This window comes from Pleurodeles waltl, chromosome 10 (genome assembly GCF_031143425.1).
Source record: "Pleurodeles waltl isolate 20211129_DDA chromosome 10, aPleWal1.hap1.20221129, whole genome shotgun sequence".
NCBI lineage: Eukaryota > Metazoa > Chordata > Amphibia > Caudata > Salamandridae > Pleurodeles > Pleurodeles waltl.
Window position 1 is genome coordinate 986,874,935 of NC_090449.1, and position 26,620 is coordinate 986,901,554.

The 26,620-nt window shown below is 42.0% G+C and overlaps 1 protein-coding gene across 7 annotated transcripts in view; it reads right to left on the reverse strand.

The window, feature by feature from the left end:
• Nucleotides 1–26,620, reverse strand: part of PHF14 (PHD finger protein 14) — a 791,087-nt gene that overhangs the window by 528,431 nt on the left and 236,036 nt on the right. For 6 of the 7 annotated variants that reach the window (XM_069211832.1, XM_069211834.1, XM_069211833.1 and 3 more), the window contains exon 14: nt 22,726–22,894. In XM_069211832.1, coding sequence (XP_069067933.1) covers nt 22,726–22,894 — 169 coding nt within the window. Of the gene's footprint in view, nt 1–7,205; nt 7,376–22,725; nt 22,895–26,620 lie in introns of those variants that run through there. The other variant, XM_069211838.1, reaches the window with a different exon arrangement.

Sequence of the window (26,620 nt, forward strand, 5' to 3'; positions counted from 1 at the left end):
TATCACGGCGTCAGCATGTCACCACCCGCTAAATCGGATAAATAGGGCGCCAATTGGGAAGCAGGAAATGCGAACTTGTTTATCACTGCACAGTGATCAGGAGGTTTGCAGTTCAAGGCTGAGAGAAGTAGTAATTACACCCAGGTTAGCCCACCATACTATACAATCGCTCTCTCACACTCACAGAAAGCCTGTGCTGCAAGAGTCAGAACGACAACGGTCTGTCTGTGGTTACCAAAACTACTTTGTGTTTTGCTGTGTCTGGGTGGGAGGTTCTAATAAGTGCAATATACAGATTGGCTGCTCCTCCAGTCACATATTAAACTACTCTGCGTAGAAGAGTCCGTTTATCGAGGGAGCTTAAGAGGTGTACCGCTCACATATTCGCATATACCCCTAACACATACAATTGTATTTGTCTTGTTTCTTTCTCGGGTGGTGGTTAAAGTTAAACCTATACTCCGGTGCCGAGACGAAAATCTGAGCCCTACTTGGCGTGCTTGGGCCAAGGGTCCTAGAAGAGCAATTTCAACTACTGGGGATGCTGTGCAAACATGTAAAATGCTGGTCTACTGACAAACACCCATCAGAAAATCCTAAAAGGAGTTAAGACTGGCAAAAAGCGATTTCCCTGCAATAGGCTAGCTAAAACAGCAGGGAAGAAATTGTCAACTAAGAAAGTGTGCTTCAATCCGCTTGTTGTGCACTGGTTTAAAAAAAATAAAACTAACATAATGGTTTGGTTTTAACAGATTTGGCGGTCTAGGCCAGGATTTGCATTGTATAAATGGAGAAAATAGTTTTTCACTCCGCTATTGCTGCATGTGCAATAAGGAATTAAGCCGCCAGGACTTTTTGCAGTAAATTACATTGAGATTTTACGCCAGGCAAAATAATGGAACAAACAGAATTTAGTGTATTTTTAATGTGTCTTCTTGGGGAAAAATTAAACAACTACAATTTATTGTTATATACATGTAGTATCAATACAGCATCAATGTGCTTAAGGCGTGTTAAAAAGGGGTTTTCATCCTTTGTCCGTTAAATATGTCATTACTAAAGAAAGATAATGTATAAGTAAACAATGTCTCATGATTTTTGCAATCACTGCAAAATCAATGTTCTCCTTGTATGCCCTAATGCAACCACGCAGATACAATAAGGACTGGAGCAAAATCAGTTTTCTAACCATTCAACTGGCACCAAAAATGTTTCGAAACCACATCTGATCCATTCTTGCACAATGCTAAGTTCGTAGTATCTGGCCACTGATCTTAAAAACACTCCGAACACTTGAGGAATACAAACCTGGTCCAACTGTCCGCACTACATGTTCTTTTTTATTTATTTAAAAAATAAAAGGAATAGAAAAAGCTAACTACCAGGAAGTACAATGCACTGTAATATTACAGCTGGAATTGTCGCCAGCTAATATTGGGTCAGGCCTATTGTTGCTAGGTATAGATTAATTTATTTATGCACAAAATATTTTGTGTGACATGATTACAACAGTCCAGTGGTTGACGGACTAAAATCAGTTGGGTTGCAAAAACTGCAAGCAAACCATAGAGAACTCATCACTCATGAAACGCTACCGAGTTTTGGTAGTGCACAATTCTGTATAAACAGTTCAGTGTTTAAGTTCCCGGCTTTTGATTATTCATGTCTGTTTGAGTAACACAAAAAATATTGAGCAATTTTACAAAAGAAATGAAAAAATCTCAGTGTTGAATTTCTATCCTGGCACGGCAAACGGGTACCTCCTGTGTGTTAGTTAACCAACTTAAAATCTGTCTGTGTCCACTAAAAGGCTATTACGAGTGCCTTTGAGCTACAGAGCAATAAAGTGCTAAAACAACATTTTCCGACAATTAGAAAAACGGGTACAAGGAATAAAGAAAATATTTTAAAGCTCCCCTATACAAGAATGGGCAGCAAAATAGTCAAGATGATCAAAAGTATTTATTACAGCTTCAGCCTGCCGAGGTGAATTACTAAAGTGAATGTCAAAAGGACCAGCTTTGCTAGGATAAACACTACTGACTGTGGGAGCCAGCGTGGTGTGATTGGCTGCAACGTACTGAGGTCCTCCATTGCCAAATATGGTGGATGGAAAAACACTGAGAACAATGATCAAAATATTATGATACATACGTATCTCATTCAAGATAACAGAAAGCACCTTGATTAGCTTTTGTTTCAAATATCCAATGTTGATTTTGTTGTTGGGATTACTTTCCAAGTGAAAACAAAATCCCCGAAACCACTGGATTAGTAATTTCGTATGTGTACAATCATCTTTTATTGGTGCAAGAGATTACATTTTCACTTTATGATGAAACACTAAACTTTTCAGAAGACAATTTGTACAGAAACTGGCAGACAAGTAAGTACTTGAAGATAGTATAAATCTGCTGTGCCATAGATTATACCGCACAATAGACTATGCCATGGTCCGAGTCAAGATCTCTGTCAAGCTGTGTTCAAGCTTGTAGGTTTCTTGTTTCTTTCAAGCAACAACTCTTTTGACAACATGCTCCAATGAAGAGTTCAAATTTGGTGTATGACTGAATGCTTACATCACAATTTCTGAAGATGCAACTGTGTGCCCATGTGACTAAATTGGCATAACTGATTAAGACGCAATATTAAAAATACATGTTCTTGAAAAGGTCAAACACAAACGTTGGGTTATTTCACTGTGATGTAAAGAACTGAATTAACGGTTTGTATGACATATTTGTTGGTGCTTAATGAAATCTTTCAATTGGTATAATCAGAAAGCATCAAACCAAAATAGAAATGAATGGCCTGCTGTGATTTGTTCAGGGAGACTGATCTTCATCCTTTTTGTATCAAACCTTGCATCACAGCTACATATGTTTTTCTGGCCAGCAGGGCAAAATTCTAGCATTTAAAAAAGACCGATTCCAGTCTAACATGTAAACCACTGTTCTCTCTGCTTAACTCCTCAATCCACAGTCTCAAATGTTTTCGAAAGGCAGGACAAGGCTTCCCAGACGCCATATTACATTAAAGGCCTCGAACCTCTATATGAGCACAATATCGGAGTGCATAAGAAGCGTACCTCCAGAAAACAGACTATATTTAATATTGCAGTTCAATTCTTTTCTTTATTTATTTCATAAAATACACATAGACAGTTTAATTGGTACTAAAATAAACTGGTGCTCTGTATTAGAAGAAAGGAAAGTAAAGATAATGTTTTTTCTAGGGAAAATACATAATAGGCTAAAGCACACGGCTGTCAACACAGATCAGGTGCAAACCGGGAGTGTGTGAATGGTCGAGTGGGCATGTGCTCGTGTGTGGCTACGGACAACGTATGAAGAAAAAGCTTTCTTCAGGTACTTCGCTAGAAACATTTAGGAAACTGACTGCCAGGGGACTGTATGTCAACAGCGAGAACGCGGTTAAAGAACACTTTATGGTGTAGAATGTCACCCGGGTGTTGTTCGGTATCAACACCAACTGATGACACTACATCATAGGAAGTTATTATGTTCACTTCCTCATTTCCCTTGACACCTCTCAAGACAGAGGGACCAGGAATATTGGAAGATGAACGTGGTGTTGAAGTAGGAGGGCAATATAAAGTGGGCTGAAGTAACAAAGCATTTACCGGAAATTACGTCACCAAAATAAACCAGGTTTCTAATGTTTCCCGGTTCCCCTGTACATTCTGCACTGTTTGAAATACGTTTCCAAACATACCCATCAAATCTGGCGGGTGGAACTTCACATATTCACAAAGAAACATAACATATTGAAGAACCAAAAGTCCCTATAATCCCACTGCTGGACATCAGAGGCAAGTCAGTAAATGTTAGAGGTATACAAAGAAGAGAAAGTGGTCGACGTCTGACCGCATGGGAACATCGACCACCTCAAAACTCTACAGCAAGTTGTATGTAAATATGGTGGTGTGTTTTCAGCATCCACAAAATTCCACCCAGGACACCCATCCTTCTTTCTTGCATGAAATAATGTTTCACTGAAAGTAAAAATGACTATTTTACCTATCTGCATGCAACACTGTCAAGGGGCTAAGAGAAATATATCCTGTTTTCTTGCTCGGGCTATGCAATTTGCTTAAGAATTACGTAACTGAGGTTGAGTTCTATTCTTTCATTAAGTCAATAGTTGCTGAATGAAATATTACACTGCTAATCCTTGCAACCATTGGTTTTATATACTCTGGGTTCACCAGGATAAGCAGCTAAACTCCAAAACCACCATCAAGCACCGCAACATCACCTAATCTCTTCCCCAAAAGGCTTCCATCCAGGCAAGAGTACACCAGCATTCCACAGTTAAGTGCTATGTTTTTCCCAAAATAAAAATTAAGTTTTGAAGTATTGTCCTCCACTTTGAGTTACTATCTAGAGATATGTCTGTTTACACATTGCTGCCAACTCCTGTAAGAGTATCATCCTTAACCAATAATCAACTGCCTAGTTCATCTAGTTTAATCACTTGCAGACATATACTCAAGTCTACCTGTGAGACTTTCTATAGGGTTTTTCCTCTGCTTTAGATCGACAACAAAGTAGACAGCATGCAGGAGGTTGCTTACAACGATAGAGGGGAAATTCTGAAATTACCTTGAAAAAAAATTCATAGATTCAGTCTAGTGATTATTCTCTCAAAGTACTACATTATGGATGTCCTTTGAAGATGCATACCTTGTGTTTACCACATTATCTACTGCGATGGCTACTAGAAAAGACAGTCTGACATTATTAGGGACAGGACTGCACAGACCCAAGAGGTGGGGACATTATCTGGGCCAAAACCCTCACATATAAGAGAATGAAAGGTACTTGTTCACCCACCACGTTACAGACTGGGCCTCTACCAGTCTTTCAAAAGTAACTCTTCCCAGTATTATTTCTTAAGATGGAGAACGACTCCATATAAATGCAAGTTGTCGAACGTGGTAGAATCAGCATGATCTTTCCAACTTAAAAGCTGTCCTGTAGGCGAGAACTGAAAAGGTCTTTTATTGCATAAGCTACATGAACAACAACAAAATCTGATGCTGGATGATCAATCAAGTCAGACAATTTACCACTTTTCCCTCAACCAAGTTACATAAATGGCAATTCCAAAACTCTGAGGCATCTATACAATGAGCCTTATAAGCTCCAGAAATAAGCAGAGAGATTCACTCTCCCAAAAGCCCTTTATGGACAATGTATATGATGAAATGTAACATCTGTATATTTCTGACAAATATATATATTCAAGAAGCAATTATCTGAAGATCTGTCTGTTGTCAGATCATTTATTATTGTCTTGGGGACATTAACAAACCAACTATGCCCAGCAGATCAACCCATCAGAGTTCTTTTCAGCTTGAAACTTGTCTACATACTTCCCTCTGTTTTTCAGAGTAATGATCCCCAAAAGTGCTCATGTTTAAGTCGAACGGATCCTGGTTATCAAAACAGAACATCACAAGATCGAGATACATTTTATTACTCAATTAAGAACTATTTTGAAATACAATAGTGCAAAAATGTCTTCAAGCTTCGGTGTTAAATGTTCGCTATACAGACTGCAAGCAGTGGTGACATTGACATCGATGCTGTTATTTACACAGCACTGCAAAAACACCCAAGGCCTTGCCCCTGGTACCGAAGAAAGACCTGGCAGCTATTCATGAGCATCTATTAAATTCGAAGAACCAAAGATCCAAAAGAGACTGGTAGTGCTGGTGTAGAAGGAGCCAAATCCGATGTGCTCTGTTCAGTACAGGAGGAAAGGTGGTAAAGCAAGTGGAACGTGGAAAATGGAACCTCTGAATTGTAAAATCATTACCAGCACCTCTGCTCTGAAGGGACCAAAATACTCTAGGAGAAAATTAAAAGTCACTGATCACAATGGAAGTCCCGGTGCAAAAACTAAATCATCCCTCAGACCAGAGACCCACGAACCACCTCTGGACAAGTTACATTGGAATTAGAGAATGAAAGTGTGTCTTGGTCTGAAGGCACAGACACTGATGGCATACAAAGTAGTATCTAAAAAAAAGTGCATTGTACCAGGCTGCCACTATGCCCCAGCTAATAAATGGCATTTGCATTTCCCGTGCCAGTCTAGAACGAACAACTGGTCCATTGCGATGATTTGTCTGTCTGCTTTCTTGTATTATTAATTTAGTGGCTGGTCGTTCAGAGCTGTAAGCGGTGAATTAGCGTGTCTAGTAAAATGCAATAAAGATACATTGCAAGCAAACTCTTCTCTGAAGTCTTGGATATCTCCAAATCCATAACTGCGAGAACCACTTCCAAAGCCTGCAGAGATTCCACCAAAAACTAACACCACAAGCACAGAAGTCTGGTATTTACTCAAGTCTCGCTTAACGTTTGATATGGACTTTTCTGGGACCAAGACCTCTATTCTTCCAGCTTTTTGGCCACCAGTCCTGCCAATGGTATCTGCTGGGAGACCTTGGCACTCGAGCTGAGGAAACATTGCTCCTCAAGCACACAACTCACCTGAAGCGGGGCACATTAAACACTTCACCAAAGCCATGTATAGCTATTCTCTTCAATGTGTCTTGCTTAGGAAAACAAACTGCAACAAGCTTTGCAGTCGCAGATTTCATAACTGAGCCTTTAAACTGTATACATAGGTCATGAGGGTCTGCATTTGAACTATGTCACCACCCCAGTAGTCACAGTATTTAAACACCGAAGGATTTTGCTTATAGAGATATTTTTAAGCAGAAACAAGAAAAACAGACATTTGCATGATCACTGGAACTATTTATGGCTTCAACCATTACATTCCTTTATCCACTGGATGCAGTTGCTGAAAAATGAACTGAGGGATGAAGTGTGAGCCACTGGTACAAAATACCTCACTGTGCCTTGAAAGAGGTGTTGTGGTATTGAAGAAAATATGGACTATGCAAACAATTGGTATACAATACAATCCTATGTTTTGATAGCAAATTTATGACAATTATGCTGTTTATTACTTTGAGATAGGTAAAAAAAAATAGTATCACAAAAAACGTTATCCTTTTTCTTGACCTATAAGGAGAGAGAGCAAGGGCCAATTGACATATCAGAAAACAGAACAAAGCTACCCATGTGTCTCAAACAGATCATTTGGAGAACTTTGCGACCCCATCTGACAGCAAAAGCAGAAACTCACAAAAGCAGGACACAGACTGGTGAAACACTGAGGTATTTATTTAGGTACCAAACACAAGACAACCCTCACAGGACTTCACACATACAAACAACTGGCATTAGTTTGCATCTGACACAAAGCAATATAGCGGAAGAGGGGTTGAGCAAGAGCTTCATAAGAGGTTCCTCCAGTTGGTAGCACGTCTCCTCTGCATATAAACAAACAAAGGGAAAATCAGTGTTCCTGTCCAAAGGGAAAGCAAACAAAGTTAACATCAATGTGCTCCATGGAAAGTTAACTGCCCCATCAACAGAATAAAGTGTTCAGATACAGGTAGACAGATGAGGGAGCTGCAGAATGGAATAAAGAGAGTGATGTGCAGGTACAATGTATCGGTCTGAGGTCACTAAAGTCAAAGTCACTATGATGAACACAATTGGGCAACTGTGAATAAGTCAAGATACAGAAAAAAATAAACAGTAGCACACACTAAATAAAAATAGCCACTGTTGGAGTTCATTATTGTTACCTCAGGTAGAAACAGTACATCCTTACTATTTTCATGGCACACTGGTTTAAATTTAGTATTTGCAACCAACTACATGACCAATACACCATGGCCTAGTCCGATATTAATCTAAGGTTTCAGAGTTCCAGCACAAACATTATAGGAGTTCAATGGTCAAATAGCACGCAGTGAGGAGGGTGATCAAAGTATGTTGCTATCTAGCCAGGGTGAGGTCAACGGACAGAACATGTAGATTAAAAATGCGGTTTTAGCTGCAAAACTCTCTAAATGCACGGATACCACCCAGAGAAGCACATGTGCCTTCTAACAATCATTATGAAGCTAGGACGCAAATAAAAGGTACACCCATAACCCACAAAAACGGAAGGAGATGCTGCATGTTTTTATATCATAATGCCACAGAGAACTGCATTGAGGGTACCTTTATTTCATTTTTAACAACGTACAATATTTTACAAACTTCTACCAAGTAGAACTCCTAGTTCATTTAGCAAGCACTCTCCACGCACACCACTCACCCATTTCTCTTGGCAAACATTTTTTCAATACGGTTTAGGCCCTACTGAGGAAAAACGTATCAGTAGTAAGTTGCAAGTACACATGTGCTTCAACACGAGGCACTATTGCATCAGAAGTGAGGGGCACTATGCCACCTCTGAGAATGAAAAGTACACACGGATGGAAAAGAAAAAACATAGTGTTGCTGTGAGAGAGCACTGCAGTTTGAAGCACTTTTGATGGCCATCCACTATAAAATTATTTATACCACCGTGGAAATCTCAATTGTTGGGAGAAAAAGTCTCTGGATCGAATAGTCAAAAAAGAAAAACAAGGACACGATTGCCTTCACTTTAACATCATTTTGAGGCCAATTTAAACCATAGAATACCAGTCTATCTCATTTTAAGCCAATACGGTTCATAATTCATTGCATTACCGAGCTTTGGAGCGATACATAAAAATAATATAAAAAAGAGGCAATGTTATAGTATTTTAATCATAAGTATTGCATGTGAAGAGAATAGATACATCTTTTGATATATTTCGTGGGTGACTTTTAAACACTTGGGAGTAGAGAGTATTTTGGGGAAATTGTGGTAGAGCACAGGGTGAGACGGGAACATATTGGCAGCTGGTTTAGCATTTTTGTTATGGATAAATTATCTAAACTCACTGGACAGTGTTAACGAATAGAGCCGCTAGGACCATCTTCTTCACACTTTTATTACAGCGGTGATGTCTAGCTACGTGATATACTTTCCTTCACCAGTCCTGCATTTGGTTAATGTCAACCCAGGACTTCGCCACTACACATACAGTCAGCACTAAGGTTTGTCCTAGCATGGAACACAAACGTGGCTTGAAATCTACTCGAGACAGTGAGATTATTTGGTCTGACGAAGAACTGAGGGCGAGAGACATTTTGTGAGATTTTCTGTAGTTCCTAACCTAATCTCTCAGCATTCCTACATGGAGAGCATAATGGAGATTCTAAACAGTAAGATTTTGGATTAACTGGAATTGCAACATTCACTTACTTCAACACGCATTCACTCACTTCAACACGCTGAAGAAAATAAGGATATGTGACAGGTGATGCTATTACTTCCAGTTTGTAATCTCTTTTTACTTCACAACTTGGGGGGGCGGGTGGTCTTCTACAACCTACTTCCGAGTCTTGAAACTTCTCATCAAAGCTGTTGAAAATCAAAGCTAGGCACAGCAGGTATTCACTTGATTCAAAGGAGCTTACATTGCTGTGTGAGTGTACACCTTTGCCAGTTCTTGCATTTTTAAGAAGCAGACTACCTTGATGGAGGAAAATCCTTTGTTTTTTTAAGTTGAGCAGTTCTTCTCTGATGTTATGATGTAGGTTTCTATGCTTGGGGCCAAATGATGGCTAGAAGTCATTTAACAAGCTAGTTCCTAGATAGGCGAAGAGATGTGACCTAGCCACCGATTCTAGGGTTTTTGTGATGCATTTGATTCTGGTGATAGGTCTGTAGTTACAAATGTTTTTAGTGTTAATGGTTAATTTTCTTTTTTTATAGAGGAGTTATGTAAGAGCACGTAGGAGTTTGAAGTATTATTGCATATGGGCTGTGATGTATTGACCTGGTTGGTATTAGATGAATTCAACCGTTTGAGTCAGTGGTGTCAGCTCAAATGATACTAAAATTATTTTGAAATATACCCAGAAATTAATACAACAAACATATTTACAAAACAAGAGCTTTTAAGTGAAAAGATACATTTAAAATATTGGTGGCAATAGCAAGTTAAGAATAGTCATAAAAAATAAATTAAAAAAAACAGTGTAATCACCGAACAACATAAGGCTTTGTTTTAACAAAAAATATTTTTGATCAACCAAGAATATGGACTTAAAGGATAGTAAACCAGAAAGGTCAGCATTCTAGGTACAAAGATATTATTCCAGGTGAGTGATGAAAATGTCAGTTAACCAAGTGCACAAGGGTGCTTACGCTGCAGTGTTCAGAAAAGATATGAGGAGCTTTATGTGTTGTAATCTGGGTGGAGTCAGCAGAAGATGGTGCTGTAAACATGTAGCAAAAGTGTTGTGGAAGGTGGCATTGACCAACACTGAAGGGTAAATCTCATCGACAGTTGAAAATGTAAGATGTTGATCACACAACACAGAATGTATCGTAGTAAGCAGATATATAATATGACATTTCCTGGTGTTTATGTACAACAAAGAACAGCCATCTCAATAAATGGGAAATATAATACTGAACCACCAAATGATCTCAATAATAATATGTGTGCGTAATTGATGTGGACAAATTGATGCATGATGTAAACCAAAATATGTGCAGACTAAATGAATGATACTGTTCACTTTTTAACAAATGTGTGACAGATAAATATTCAGAAATAGATCTTGAATGAAGACTGTGTATGCTTGCTAATATTAGTTTTCTCAGTCATATTTAAAACTCAAGCAGAAATACTACCAACACTAACACGGAAGACCTGAACAAACTAGAACAATCTAAATATTTCCAAAGATTCTGTAATATCAAATGATTGACCTCAACCCATATATTAGGAATTGTTCTAGTATACGGCTATTCAAAGCAAGAGGGTGCCCTGATATGAAGTACCTTTATTAGGCAAGGTAACTCATCTTGCTCTTGTGGCCTTGGAAGCTGTCCTGCCTACATCACCAACATAAGCAATTACAAGATGGTAAGAGTAACATTTCCTTGCATTGGCCAGGAAAAACTGACCAACGATCCAGACACGAAATAGGACTCTGGGGAAAAAATCTAACTGATTGAGTAAAAATCTGACACCATTTTCGGGTGGAAAGGCGGAAGAGCTTAGTATAAACTTGTCCGAAAGGAAGATACTGAACAATTCGGAGGCCCACTGGGAAATGCAGCACACTAATGTGCCTTCCATAGATAACAGAGATCAGGTAACGTAATCTAAAAAATACAGATTCAGGTCAAATGAGGCTTTTGGTTTCAAACAGCTCATGCATGACACAGTATAGCCCAATCTTTACATCCTATCTGTCACCAAATCATCTACTCTGAGAAAACGTATTTGACCGGCTAATCACGTTATGGTGATGGACCCGGTGTGGAAAATAATTCCCTCACTTTACTCCTGTGATCACCAGTGGCAAACAAATATGTTTTGCAAATCACAACTTGAATGCCAGACTCTGCAGGTTACCTGAAGGATCAAACCATTTAGAGGTGCATTGCCATGGGCAGGGTCCAGAGACAAAACATTAGCTACCTCATCTTGTCTAGAAATGTTTTGAACAAGAGTTTGACATACTGGACTGTCTCAGAATGCTGTGCAGAATGGTTGGGATAGGGGTGGAAGAAGGATGCTGTATACTAGGATTGGGCAGGGGTGCCTTGCATCTAGAACTTTCCATCCATACTTGCAAAAGCCTGCACAAGAGAGAGGCAGTTACTATACACTGGACCTGGAAGGCATCAACAGCAGACTCAGACTGCAGAAAGGAGAAACCACGTGATTCCCTACTAAGGACTTTGTCTGGATCTGTCCCCCAGAAGTAAGTGGGTCTCTCCAGGGCCAGTGGTGCTGGCCTCCTTATACCCCAGGAGGACCACTTAGAGGAAGATATGGAATCCACTGCCACTCTAATTGCCCTGCAAGACAGCCAGAAGGCTCTGGGGCTTGGTAGTGTGGGCATGAGGGTGCTCTGCTGGCTGGTAGTGAAGGGGTTGCATAAGCAGTCCCCACCAGCAGGAGGCAAGCACCAGCAGCCAGTAAAAGAAAATATAGTAAGACCAGCTCCCACAAACTGAGCCCTGAAAAAGGCCAGGAGGCCATCTGAACATGATCCCAGTAGCAAGAGCTCACCATTGGAGTAAAACAAGTCCCAGATGGGCAAAATTGGACCAAAAGGACCCAAGATATAAACTTTGAAGTACTTGCCAATTTTAACACACCACATGAAGATGTGTAGTGGCTGCTGCATCTCCTCCAAATTACCCCCAGGTTGTACCACAGCCCGGGGTTGGCCGCAGCTTGAAATAATGACTTTATTAAGGGAAAGGGCGTGAGGTAGGATCAGGGCACCCAAGAGGGATATAAAGAAAAAGTAGCAAAAGAAACACGTGGACTGCACAAGGCAGCTGGATAAACACAAGCTGCAAACCCGTCCAATAACATTCAACCCTACAGGCCTGGGAGTTCCTCATAAAACCAAGCATGGACTAATTTGAGTACTGTATTGTGCTTTGTAATGCCCAAGGGAGGGCAGAGGCACCACCAACGCTCATTGAGGCATATGTGGGGGCTGCTAGGAGTGCAGCAGACCAGCAGAAGATGTTCTGGATAAACAGGCCCAGAGTCATCAGGGCCCTAGCGAAAGTGACCCTGGGAGAGGTTTTATTAATTTTTAAAGCACTACCGGAGCTGGGGCTTCTGCTTTTCAGCTCAGGGGTGCAGGGTACCCTCGTGGTGCGTTCTATGGCTTAATTATATGGCATGAGGGTATCAAAGAAAGGCTCTGACACATTTTGGGCTACTGATAACGCTACAGTACGTTTTTATTGGTGAACACTGCAATGCTGTATTAACAAGGAATGCATTCAAATATAGTTACTAATAGACATTTGGCTTCTGGTTGGCAGAGGTATGGAACCCCGTCCAATCAGGAACCATAATCCTAGACAGGGTAAGTCACAAGCACACCCTAAATTAACCTGTACTCACCCTCTGGTAGTTTGGCACAGAGCAGTCAACTTTAAGAGAATATGTTTAAAGTATTTGTGCAACACTTTGAATTGTAAAAGAGTGAACACACCACACAAAAAGATAACAAGAACTAGTTAGAAAAATAGAGCTTAGTTTAATAAATAAAACAAAACCAAAACAACAAAAAATAATGAGTAGGACTTTAGTTTTACTTGAGTCCCACATTTTTAAAGAATAAACTGTCAAAAAGAACTTAAAAGCAAGAAGCACCAATCAGGGATATCTGGTCATGCCGGACTGGGACAAAGTCAAAAGTTCAAGCCAGTCTCGATGAAGTGCAGGCCAGATACAGGGACCCATTTAGGCATGCTGAACAAAAGTACCTTGATCATGGTTGCATCAACGATGAGGCAGATGAGACATGCAGCTGAGGCAATGTGGTAGTTTCGATCTTGCAACAGAAGGAAGATGCGTCTTTTTTCTCCATGCAAAAGGCAGGTACATGTCAGTTCTGAGGACAATGCGCTGGTCCCGAAAGCGATGCATCAGTTCTGCTCCAGTAGCAGAGGATGCATCTATTCCGAGGGTGATGCACTGGTTCCAAAGGTGATGCTTTGGGCCCGCTCCACCCAGTGATGAGGATGCGCTAGTTCTGATCCACCCAAAGGCAAAGATGCTCTGGTTCTGATCTCAGCACCGGTGGAAATGTGCTGGTTCCGATGAAGAAGGGTGGCCTGAATGAAAAAGCACCTTAAGCATCACTTTCAAGGGTCCAGGACTGGGGTGGCACCACTTGGCAGAGCAGATTCACAGCTGGCAGAGTCCAGACACAGGTAAGTTGGAAGCCTTTTATGTTCCTGAGACTTCAGATGACAGAAGACCAGTCATCTGGCCCTTGGTGTCACTCTGGGCTTTGGGGTGGAGAGATGCAGGTCCATCTTTCTCACTCCCACGCAAGAGGCAGTAGGCAGCACGTCAGCACAGCAAAGCAGCAGTCCAGCAGAGTGGCAGTCTTTGTAGCGGCACAGCAGTCCTTCTTCCTGACAGAGTATCCACAGGTCCAGTGGTGGTGTCAGAGGTCCAGTACTAATACCCAGTTGTGCCTTTGAAGTGGGGAGACTACAAAGAAAGGTCTTTGAGGTGCACCAAGGTCCTGCCTTCCTGCCCTGGCTCCAGGCTCACTACAGGGGGATATGCAGCTCTTTGTGTGGAGACAGGGAACAGTTTATTCAGTTGTAAGTGTGAGGCCGTGCCCAGCTCCACCCTCAAATCCTGCCAGGATGGCCCATCGGGGGTGGACAGCCCATCAAGTCACACCTAAGCTACCTTTGTGTGTGGCTGTCTGGAGGAAATGTACACAGCCCAGCTGTCACCCATCCCACACGTGTATTCGGAGACAGACAGCAGGTACCAAATGGCTAAAGTAAGAGAATGCCAACTTTGTAAAAGTGGTATTTTCAGAACTGCAATTTAAAATTCGACTTCACCATAAATTGTGATTTTGAATTGTGAGTCCAGAGGCACCAAACAGGTAATCCCAATGTTATCCTACAGGAGAGACAGGTCTTGCTGTAGTGAAAAACAACTTTATGAGTTTTGTCCACTACCAAGACATGTAAAACTTAAAAGTACATGTCATGCCTTTTAAATACATTGCACCCTGCCATCTGGGTTGTGCAGGGCCTAATTTAGGGGTGGTATATTTATAAGAAGGGAAGGTTTGGGCCTAGTGACAGGGTTATTTTGCCAGGTTGACATGGCAGTGTAAAACTGACCGCACAGACTCTGCACTGGCAGGACTGAGGCATGGCTAGAGGGCTACACCCAGTGGATGGCACAATCAGTGCTCTAGGTCCACAAACAGAATTTAATTTACAAGCCCTGGGCACCTGTAGTGCACTTTACTAGGAACATATAAGTAGATTAAATATGCCAACCTGGGTAAATCCAATGTTACCATGTTTTAGGGGAGAGAGCACAAACACTCTAGTACTGGTTAACAGTGGCAAAGTGCACAGAGTCAGGGGCAGCAAAAGCAAGGTCAGAAAAGTGGAGGAGGTAGGCAAAAAGCTGGAAAGGAAAACCACCCTAAGGCTGTCAGGTCTAAACGTTACTCACTCTACTGATTTTAATAATAATTCTGAATATGTGCTCATATTCTGATGTTGCATTTGGTGTAGGTGGGGAGGGGGGTGTCATGACCCACTAGGGCTCAAATGTGGTTTGAGCAAGTCACTGAATGTATCTTTATCTGCATCTACTTGCTGCATATGTTTGCAATTTAAAGGGTAGTATTTGGTGATGTATATGTAGTTAAGGTAAATTTCCTTTTTCAGAAATAAAACACTAACTGGACAATCATTTATTGAGTTTTGTTGTTGTGTGCCAGTGAATGGTGATTACTAGGCCACATCACCTCCTCTGAGTAGGCCTTGAACTGCTCTGCTTCGTTAACCTGAGCAGCTCAAGTGTCACAATGGGGTACTTTGTCCTCAGTAAGGAGATAATTCTGGACCTATTTCTTGTGCAGGATTCACATCCTACACAACTAATAACCCAACTGCTAACAGACTGTCTGACGAGAAAGGGAGTCACAACTTTCAGTAGAAAGGCTGTGCTTGTCCTCAGCATCAATTTGCTGAAAAAGAAGGTGGTGTAGGATGGCTGGACTGATAAAGCTTGAAGCTCACACATGAGATGAGCGGAGGTTATTGTGATAAGAATGACTGTCTTCGGGGTCTGATGATATAGAGAACAGCTCTACAGCCATTCAAAAGGGGTACACACATGAAGAAGGTAAGGACCAAATAAAGGTCCAAATATGGCTTCACAAAAGGTGTAGAAGGAAATTTGGCGATCAAACCTTTGAGAAACCACATCACAGCAAGTTATTTGAACAAGGACAGTTGGTCAGGTAAATGCAAAAAGGCTGAAAGGGCCAAAAGACAACCTTTAACCTTGCCCTTTGCAAGTCCTTACTGGGGCAAAAAGAGAAAATGAACAGTAAGACATCTGACAGTTTAGCCCACAATGGGTCTGCATTACAGGGGCCACATCACAAATCTATTGCAGAGTACACAGGCATTGCAAAAGGATGCATGGCCACAACAATGACATCCGTCTCTTTGACAGAGAGATCGAAAATAGTAAAGTGCTGCAGCTGAACTTCCATACATTGAAGTATAGACTGAGCAGGCCCGGGTTCAAGACCAAGCCCTTCTACGGTGACAGAAGATCCTCCCAAAGCAGCAGCATGATCAGAAGGCAGATGCTCATGCCCTGACGTTCTGGGTAACACACTCTCCTGGCCAAATCTGGAGCCACTAGGATGATTTGGGCCCAGTCATTTTTTCCCCCCAGAAAATGGGTCAGAAGAAATAGTGATGGGATGACATACAATAGTTCTGTACTGCATCCCAGGTAGAATGCATCTCAGAGAGCTTTCTTGGAAATTCCAGCATATACAAATTTGGAAAAGGTACGTTCTCTGTGTGGCAAAGAGATCAGGCCAGGGTTCTATTCTTTGCTGGAAGACAACCTGTGCAACCTTCGGATGTAACTGCCATTCCTTATGACTCATATTGTGCAACCTTGTGTTAAAGATCCTGACAGGTGGTGTATGAACAAGGAAATACCCTGGCAACTTAGTCTGTCCCATATGTGCAGGGCTTCCTTGCACAGAAACCAGGGCCCGACTTCCCCTTATTTGTTGCAAAACCACAAGGTGGTGGTGATGTCTGTGAGGACCTGAGAAAGTCTCCTCTTGATGGACGGCAGGAAGTCTATCAATGCCAATATAATGGCCCGCAGCTCTAACAGGATGATATGAGAGTGGGTCCCTGTCTAAGCCTAGAGTATGTCTGATGAAATCTGGCAGGTTCCCTTGTTGCTGGGCTCACTGAGAGTTCAGATACCACTGCAGAGTCTGCATGTTCCATCTGGCATTATCAACATTATCAGGACACAGAAGGTCAATAGGCCAAGAATCCTCAGTCACCCTTACGGAGTCCCAGGACCAACAATGGAATATCAGGATCATACCTCACATATCCTATAATTGTTCACCCAGAGGGAAGGTCCATAGGTACTCTGTATCATGGATGGTTCTGATGAAAGGGAGCCTTTGCAAGGGAGTTAGCTGTGACTTTGGCATGCTGATCATGAACCCCAGATAAGTTTGCCACTGACTAAGTGGTCCACGACTGACGGTTGCAAGCCCACCTTTAACAGCCTGTGGTCGAGGTAAAGGAAGACTGGTATCCTTGACCTCCAAAGATATGTTGCAACTACATCAATCACTTTCTCAACCACTTAATAGGGGCACTGGTGAATCTGAAATGAAGTAAAAACTGAAAATGCTTGTGGCCCACCTTGAACGGCAAACAGCACCAGTGGGCATGCAGGAAAGGAATATGGAAATAGGCATTCTGCAGGTCCAGTGCTGCAATCAAGTGTCCTGGATCCATTGCAAATAGAACCTGGGCCAGTGTGAGCATTTTGACTTTGTCCGTCCAGGGGAAGAAATTGATAAATTGAAGCTCTAGAATGGGGTGAAGGCCAATGACCTTTCTCTGCATTAGGAAATAATAGGAGTAACACCCAGTTCTGATCTCCAAGGCAAGGACTCTCTGTATGGCTTTCTTCTCTCAACCTATAGCTCCTTTCTCCTGGACCAAAATGGACAAATGTTCCTCTGAAAGCTGCTTGGATGTGGGTGAAAATGTAGTGCAGAAAGGAATGGCAGGGCATAGCCCTTATGAACTATCTGCAGGATGCGCTCAATAGATGTTATGGCTTGCCACCCACAGACAAATGACTGATTCTACCTCCCACAAGGTGGTCTTGTGCTGCCAAAGATAAACAACAGTAGGCTGGAGGCTACTGGCAGAGGGATCGGGTCGGGGATATTTGCCAGTTTACTGAGACTCGTGGTTGACATTTAGGGGCTTGATGGAGCAGGGGCTTCAACAAGAGATGATATGACTAACCGGTATCTTTCGGTGGAGTCACTACAAGTTTCTTTACAGAGACGCTTGACATGGAGGAGGCCCTCCTGTCACAGGGATAGTGGGTTTAATTACCTGACCTATTTATCTGTTTTTTTCTACAAGAGTCCACCATGCAAAGTATGACAGTCTCAGACAGAACTATTAAAAAATGGTGGAACGAGAAAACTACCTGCATGTCAAGAGCACACATTTCCTTTCCAGAAACAAACAAGAGCTTTTAATACATTATGCAACTAACTCCACCTCAATACAAGGGCTATAAGCGAACCTGCATACTAGGTACTAGGCAGGCTTTTCTCAATATAGCGTGTATCATTTCACAAAGTTTCGGATTCCCCCGAATATGTTGCTTAGGTTCGGCCAACAGTATATTTTAATAAAGACGAATTATTTCTGAGGTTATACCAGAGTCTGTCTCTTCCAAGTGAAAAGTACATCTTACACAACTTCAAAATGGAAAAACCTCAAACAAACTGCGCAATGAGTGATATTGCTAAGCTACAGCCACAAGTCCACTATCCCCTAACTTTTCAACAACCACACACTAACCCAACCTTTTTAATGACTTCAGGTCCTATAGGGGTCATCCAATGCCTCCTCAAAAAAAAAAGGTCAGACCATGTCCTTGTGGACACTCAAACTTAAGGCCTATGTCCTTCCAATCCTAGTTGTGGCACACCCACACACTCCCTTTAAACTTCCAGGTAAAATTCCAAATGTGCTGCCAGAGAAAAATTGCTCCCCTGTTTTAAGAGGTAACAGAAGACATTGACTGAGATATATTCCTTAGCAAGCATTGGCAAAGCCAATAAAATTTGCATATGCAAGATTTATTGTGTTGGTCAATGCTTGTAATACTACTGTTTTAGAGTATAAGGGGTGATGGGTTAACATAACTAATTCATGGGGAAGGCAGAGCTGCTGACGTTGGGACTGTGGACGAAAGTTAAATTCTCAGTGTCGGCTTAATATCCTGTGATCCTGGGCAAATCAATTAAGCCCCCGTGTGTAATAGAGGAAAAATAATGTGTATTATAAATGGTGCTTATGTAAAACACTCTACCTTTTGGGACACGAGTGAAGATGAAGAGGGTGGCTGAAGCGGATGCGTCGGACTTGCCTATTAGGTCTGATAGGTCAGTGTGTGGGTCATTTTTTGGGTGTTTGTGGGCCTGTTTTATGGTTTGCTTGGCAGATTTTTACTGTTGATTCCCAACAAAAAAACGAAAACAAACATTGCTGCAGCAAGCACAAATACACGCAGTTTTCTATACCTTGCAAACATATATGCAAAGTGTCTTTACAAATTCACAAGTGGCCCAATATACTAACGTGACACTTTATCAGCTATCTGATTTGCTAATGGGGGGCATTTTTATTTTGATGTTGGGCCGATTTTGTGTCCAGTTCCACCTTGCCGGAGGGCAAGTGCTTTTCACATTGATCACATCAGGCGTTTCCATGGGCCTTTCCGCCCTCTTGCATTTGTGGATCAGTGCATAGCAGAAAAATAATCCTCACTACCAAAAAATGGCTGCACTGGTGAAGCCGATGTGAGTTACACGGGTGATCTCTACCAACCGCACACTACACTTTTAGGGACACCGTTGGGGCAGAGTGTAACCCTCTGTACACCTCCCTGTACTGCTGTAGTACAAATTCTCATGGTTTTTTTTTGTTTTTTTTTCCCCAGGAAGCTTAATATTATTCACCCACTACTGTGGTAGGGAGGCTTCGAGGAAGAACAGTGTTCTTTCGATAAAACAGCAGTGCCAAGCAATCTCGATTTGTGCTTACAGGGTATAGGAAATGGGCTTAATTAACATCCTCTGCCTTTGTCAAACGTAATCCCTTTCATTCTTCAGCGCTCCGAAGTAACCTAAATGGGATGTGTGGCGCTTTCTAAAACCACTAACTGAAAAACTAAATAATCAACCATTGTATGACAGTGCGTTACTTCCCTCTACAGAGACTGCAGAAACTGGCAGCCTCCTCTTAACATCATAATTAGGTTTTCTGTTGTTTATTTCGTCCAGCAGCCCTATTTCACTTCTCAGATGAATATACTTTGTCTTTCTGCTCTGAACTGTACTGCTGTGTTTTGGCACTGGTAGACAGAAGGGCCTGGTTGGCTGAAAGGGAGTTGGTGTGTTTTAAATAGTGCTTTTAAAGCTACTTAGAAGCTGTGATTTAATCAGCCTTCTGTGCATTTGATATCTTGATGAGATTTTTAAGCAGCCCTTCCCGACTAACTGGAAACAGTACAAAATACCGCAGGAATGTTTGTTAAAATCACATGGTAATGGTGTCTGAGAAACAAACATTGGCAAAGCCACCAATAGCAGATGCACTTGTACGGCGTGCTAAATGCAAATAACACAAAATATAGTACCTGTTGGGCTAAGGTCCACGCCACAGCAGGAACAGAAAGCAGAGCAGAAAGAACTGCACAGCGAAACCAGATGACGTGCTAACCAATAAGAAGTAATGAAAAGAGAGTAACGTCGGAACCGCCCAATGTTAAGTAATAGGCGGTCTCGAAGCCCGGTTTTTTATTTTTTTTATTTTTTTTTATTTACAATAGATTTCCAAGCACAGCACAAGCGCTGTGCAGGTGAAACCTAAACATATGACATTATTTAAGGTCTATAGATTATCCACACCGTAATTTCCAAATCTGCCCTCCACATCCAAGGTGAGGGCAGACGTATCCAAGTAAATATATGTAGCCCGAGGAACAGACAAGCTTAGCAGTAACTTAACACCATTAGATGTATAGATGTAGGATTCATTGGGGAATTTCAGTACATAAGGTGCTTCTTCATTGTGAACGTGGATCCTTTCAAGGTAAGTTTGGGAACGGTTCCAGGGACACCTGGGGCTCTATATGGTAGGTTGGGTTTTTAGCACTGTCTAGGGGGATATGAGAAATCTGCCAGGTGTTACCAAGATTAACTTGTTGAAAAGACACAACGATGTCGACTAGCAAAAGCAATGGAAAATTGAAAATGACAAGGGGACCGTTAAGTCTAAATTGTAAAGTCAAGTGAAAAAAAAAAACTATTGAGACTGGCAACATTCACACAAGTCAGCCCACCTTGAATGCACATCGTGCCATTCACAAGAAGGCATTTTTGTGTGTGTGTTGTGGTCGAATCTGATCATGGCACATCCCGTGGTACCAGGATATTCATGCACACAGGTTACGCCAACGTGTGGTTGGCAGAGGTGAAAAGCATCTTAGTCAAGACCAGGCTGTAGAACTGAGTTCCAAGCTTAAGATTTTTAAACTGTGCGAAGTTACTACACCAGAACGGGACTCCTTCCCTTGAGCAATCACTGATAAACGCAAATTGTATAGCTGCTTAACACTCCTGTTGGATGATCCAAACGTTAAAAAAACACTGCAACCAAACAATGGCTCAAGGGGCTGATCCAAATCAGTTTTCTGTGTATTATGTTTGTATGTGTACAAAAAGACACTGATCCAGATTTAATCTAGGCAGACCAAACAAAATTACACTAAACTATTATGTCACCACAGCTATCAATCTAATGTTTGCTCCTGTTAAAATCTTAAAAGGTGTTAGCTTTGGGCGATTCTGTTGCAACAAATACAGGACCCTACCTATGCAGGTTCACCAATATCTTGACTGTGCCAATCTGTGTAAAGATTGGCAGGAGCGAAATGAAACCTCAGGGGGCTGTACAAGGAGGTGGCCCACAACAGCCAGACGACCTCCAAAAGCAAGCAATTGCAATGCAACGGGTCTCTCAGTTGCTCAAGTTAGAGCTATTAGCATTGTAAATGCCTAACCGGACTTTTCTTACCACATAAATTGAAAGGAAAAAAAATGAGCTCAATCGCACTATGTAAAACCCAGCACGATCACGCTGCGTGGAAAATAAAAAGATAAAGTAGTGCAGAAACCAGGCTGAAAACATGGAGCCTCATATGTTTTCAGTAGTTCGTTGATGCACTCGAGGAGGGCTAAGCACCAGAAAAAGCATGACGTATGCATAGCTTTCACTAATGAAATCAAGCGTATTTTAAAAGGCAAGCCCATGAACTAATGAAAGCGACATGGGCGTGGCTAAAAGCCCAAAGAGAGATTACAACAGGGACGAGAGCTTGTGCACTGCATCCTCTTGAACTGTATGGGTAACAGGATCGTCCATGTCAAAGCGCGCCCCAAATGGCACATTAGGACTACATGCAGAGCATAAAATACTTAATGGCAACCAACAGCTACCATGAGCCAAGCAAAGAAAAAAACTGTTTTCAGCCCCTGACCCCAAGAATAAACATCAAGTCAAAGGGTGCCCTGATCTTCGACCCTAAAAACATAGGAGCAGAAGCCAGACTGATTTAAATAACAAATGCACCTGGCACAGGGCAAATATGAGTGGCAGCCAAGAAAGTCAACACAAGGCAGGGAGTTGAAGGCCCCTGGCTCCCGCACGCAGAGGATGCAGGAACCTATGTTAGGCTCCTACTGACGAGCATCAAAAAGCGTTTCAATACAATTAAATAATCTAATCTGGTTTAAATCACGGACAAAGCATATTATAAAAACTTAAAATGTACTAAATTAAAGTGTGGTTAATTCTTTAAGCCACAATGAATGTCAAGAACAATAAAAAAAAGAACACGAGTGAAAACGGAAAGCTATATTCTGCTCCGCTTTCCTCAGAGTTACCCTTTAAAGTATGCTCTGTCAGAATCATTTAAGTCGTTGATTTTACAGGCTGCACTGCTCATGATTGTGAATGGCAATATATACACTTGATAAAGGAGATCGGATTTACCGTGGTTCTCAGTGACACCTTCTTGGGTTCGGGTGACACATCTTGTGAAACAAATTTCACTGGTTCCTTAATCTGCCGCCTTGATCTCTTGGTCCCATCTGGCAAGGTTTCCATGGCAATATCTGCTTCCATGTCACTGCTACCTGCTTGATCACACTCCGAGCACTGCCTGGAGGAAAAACAGATTAAGCTTTCTATGGAATATATAGGCACACTCTACGAGACATACATCAGCACACACCTGAACACCAACATGAAAATCATTATCGGTCGCTTAATTGCACTTAAATGAAATCATAAATTCGACACTGAGATTCACATGCAATTCAATTTTCTATGAATTTGGGTAAAATAAATTCTGTTCAAGAACTTCAACACACATGCCTCTTGTTGCAGGTTGCGTGGGCCAAATATTGTTCAATTTTACATTCTGTGATGTGAAAATGTAATAGAGGTGTTGGCTAAGATTGAAGTTTGAGTTATTGCACTTGGGGAACAAAGAATGACAAGTCTACTGCACAATCAACAAGAAAATATGAAAAAAATAGTATTTGAGATAATCAAGTAGAGAACAAAGGCAACTCAAACTCTTTAAAGCATCTGCTTCAATGAAAACACTGCCCCCTTTTGAACTGTAAGGGTAACAGGATCATCCACGTCAAAGCGCGCCCCAAATGCCACATTAGGACCACATGTAGAGCATAAAATACTTAATGGCGACCTACAGCTCCCATGAGCCAAGCTAAGGAAATAGTTTTCCGCCCCTGACCCCGAGAATAAACATCATGTCAAAGGGTGCCCTGATCTTCGTGCCCAACAAGGACTTGCTGAGTGTTCACTGCACATCCTACCTACACCTGTTTTCAGGCTGTCAATCTCTACCGGGAGCTCCATAACGGCTGTATGTCCCCAACAAAACGTAGTAAGTACTGAGAGAAAATACGCAATCCATAGGAACCGCAAACGACATTTTTGTTCACTTTAGAAAATACATAGTAAGGAGACTCATTTGGTTTTTATACGGTCAAGCCATGCATGGGACACAACGCAATAAAACGGGTAAATGGTTGTTAAGCAATCTACTACGAGCCCCCTCTTTGCAGTTCTTAATGTGCTCGCACTCGAAGGCAGTCCCACCCACATTAATGACAATTAAGCATCTAGCCATGGGCACGCCCTCACATGGTGTTGAGATTCCTACAAACCCTTGCTGTACTCCCCACTGTGCAATTCTTTCACCAAGCGACCTTGACGTTGATTGCCCAATTGCTAAATTACCATTAGGCTTAATAACACAACTACGAACTGTTAACACATCACATTCAATCACAGTGCCTAGACAATGTCAATCTCTGTGATTCGTGCACTAACTTTCACACGCCACATTTGTATTTCCAACTCATGTCATTGCAACCACCCAAAACAAATACTAAACTACGACTCAGGGTGTAGGGAAAATTAGCCTGGAACCCTTACTCCAGCACCAAAATCATATTGTGCATCTTTAATTAACAATACCATATAGGAGGTCTATTCCTGCCATACACAAATATCTATTCAGAGTTTAGAAATCAGTCGTACTCCACTAGATGTTTGAACAAAGGTTCTTGTTAGAAATGGGGTCTTCGGCTGGCAGTCAGGTTATCCCTGTCCAAGCAAGGACCCTCTAGTCAGGGCAAAGGAGAAACACACCTGGTTAACCCCCACTCACCCCCTTAGTACGAAGCTTGGCACGAGCAGGCAGGCTTAACTCAGAAGCAATGTGTAAAGTATTTGTACCAATACACACAGTAACGTAGCGAAAACACTACAAAATGGACACCACCCTAGTTTAGAAAAATAGCCAATAATTATCTAAATCAAACAAGACAAAAACAACAAAAATCCAACATACACAAGTCAAGATATGAATTTTCAAAAGAATAAGTCTTTTTCCATAGAAAACAATGGAAATGATTATTCTGTACAAAGTACCTGGTTAGCATAAAAAATAAAGCCGCACGGGCGAGTGTGTCGGAAAAGTCAGTGATGCGTTGATTCCTTCCTCGAAAGGGAGGCTGTGCGTAGTTTCTTCTCCAGTCGGGTCGGCAGTGTGTTGTTTTTCTCCCTCGCAAGAAAGCGATGCATCGATTTCCAGTTAGGGCACCTCGGATCCACGCAGAGTCGGGATGACATTGACACCCATGGAAGATGCGTGGAAAATCCGGTCGCACGGTGTAAGAAAACCGCGCTGTGTGGGGTTTGCGTCGTTATCAGCAGACGCAAGCGGGTGTTGCATGTAGTTTCTTCAGCCGCGATGCGTCGATCTCCCAGCTGTGATGCATGTGGAAGTCGATTTCAGCCGCACAGCCGGCGGTGCGTCGTTTATCAGCCACGTTGCAGATGGTGTGCCAAAAATCTCCCAGCAGTGTCCTGTGCGTGGATTTTTAGTTCTTGTTCTGCCATCTTCACTTTTCAAGGGCCCAGGGACTGGATAGGACACCACTTGGCAGGGCAGGAGTCTCAGCAGAGATTCTAGGTGCAGGCAGAGGAAGTCTTCGTTGGCCCTGGGACTTCAAAACAGGAGGCAAGCTCAGTTCAAGCCCATGGAGGTTCTTCACAAGCAGGAATATACTACAAAGTCCAGTCTTTGTACCCTTTCACAGGCAGAAGCAGCAACTGCAGGATAGCTCAACAAAGCACAGTCACAGGCAGGGGCAGCATTTATCCTAAGCTCTTATCGCACTGGCAGAGGTTCCCCTTGAATCCAGAAGTGATCTCAAAGTCTGGGGTTTTGGGTCGAATACTTATACCCCTTTCTGCCTTGGAAGTAGGCAAACACCAAAGGAAAGTCTCTGTTCATCACAAGATCCTGCCTTGCCCAGGCCTGGCCCCAGACACATACCAGTGGGTTGGAGACTGCATTGAGAGAGGGCAGGCACAGCCCATTCAGGTGTAAGTGACCACTTCTCTCTCCACTCTAGCTCAGATGGCTCATCAGGATATGCAGGCTACACCCTAGTTCCCTTTGTGTCACTGTCTAGAGGGGATTTACAAACAGCCCAACTGTCGGCCTGACCCAGGCAGGGAATCCACAAACAGGCTGGGTCACGGAATGGTTAAAACAAGAAAATGCCTACTTTCTAAAAGCGGCATTTTAAAACTAAAAAGCTAAAAACCAACTTCACTAACAGCTGTTATTTTAATTTGTGAGTTCAGAAACCCCAAACTCCATATTTCTATCTGCTCTCAAAGGAAATCTACCTTTAAAAATATTTAAAGGCAGCCCCCATGTTAGCCTATGCGAGAGATGGCCCTTGGAACAGTGAAAACCAAATTTAGCAGTATTTCACTGTTAGGACATGTAAAATTACACATGTACATGTCTCACCTTTAGCATACATGGAACCCTGGCAATGGGGCTACCTAGGTGCTACCTAGGGCCTACCTTAGGGGTGCCTTAGATGTTTAAAAAGGGAAGGTTTGGGCCTGGCATGTGTCAAAAGTTTAAAACTGCACCTACAGACACTGCAGTGGCAGGTCTGAGTCATGTTCACAGGACTACTAATATGGGTGGCACAACCAGTGCTGCAGGCCCACTACTACTATTTGATTGACAGGCCCTGGGGCACCTCTAGTGCACTCTACTAGGGGTTTACTAGTAAATCAAATATGCCAATCATGGATAAATCCATCACCTATACAATTTACACAAAGAGCATATGCACTTTAGCACTAGTTAGCAGTGGTAAGGTGCCCTTAGTCCTAAAGCCAACAAAAACAGGTCAGAAAAAAAGAGGAGAAAGGAGTCAAAAAGATTGGGGATAACCAGGCAAAAAAAGGGACAGGCTCAACAGTTCTTTATTCATAATACTTGCAATATAATTCATATATTTCAGTATCCAAACAGTCAACA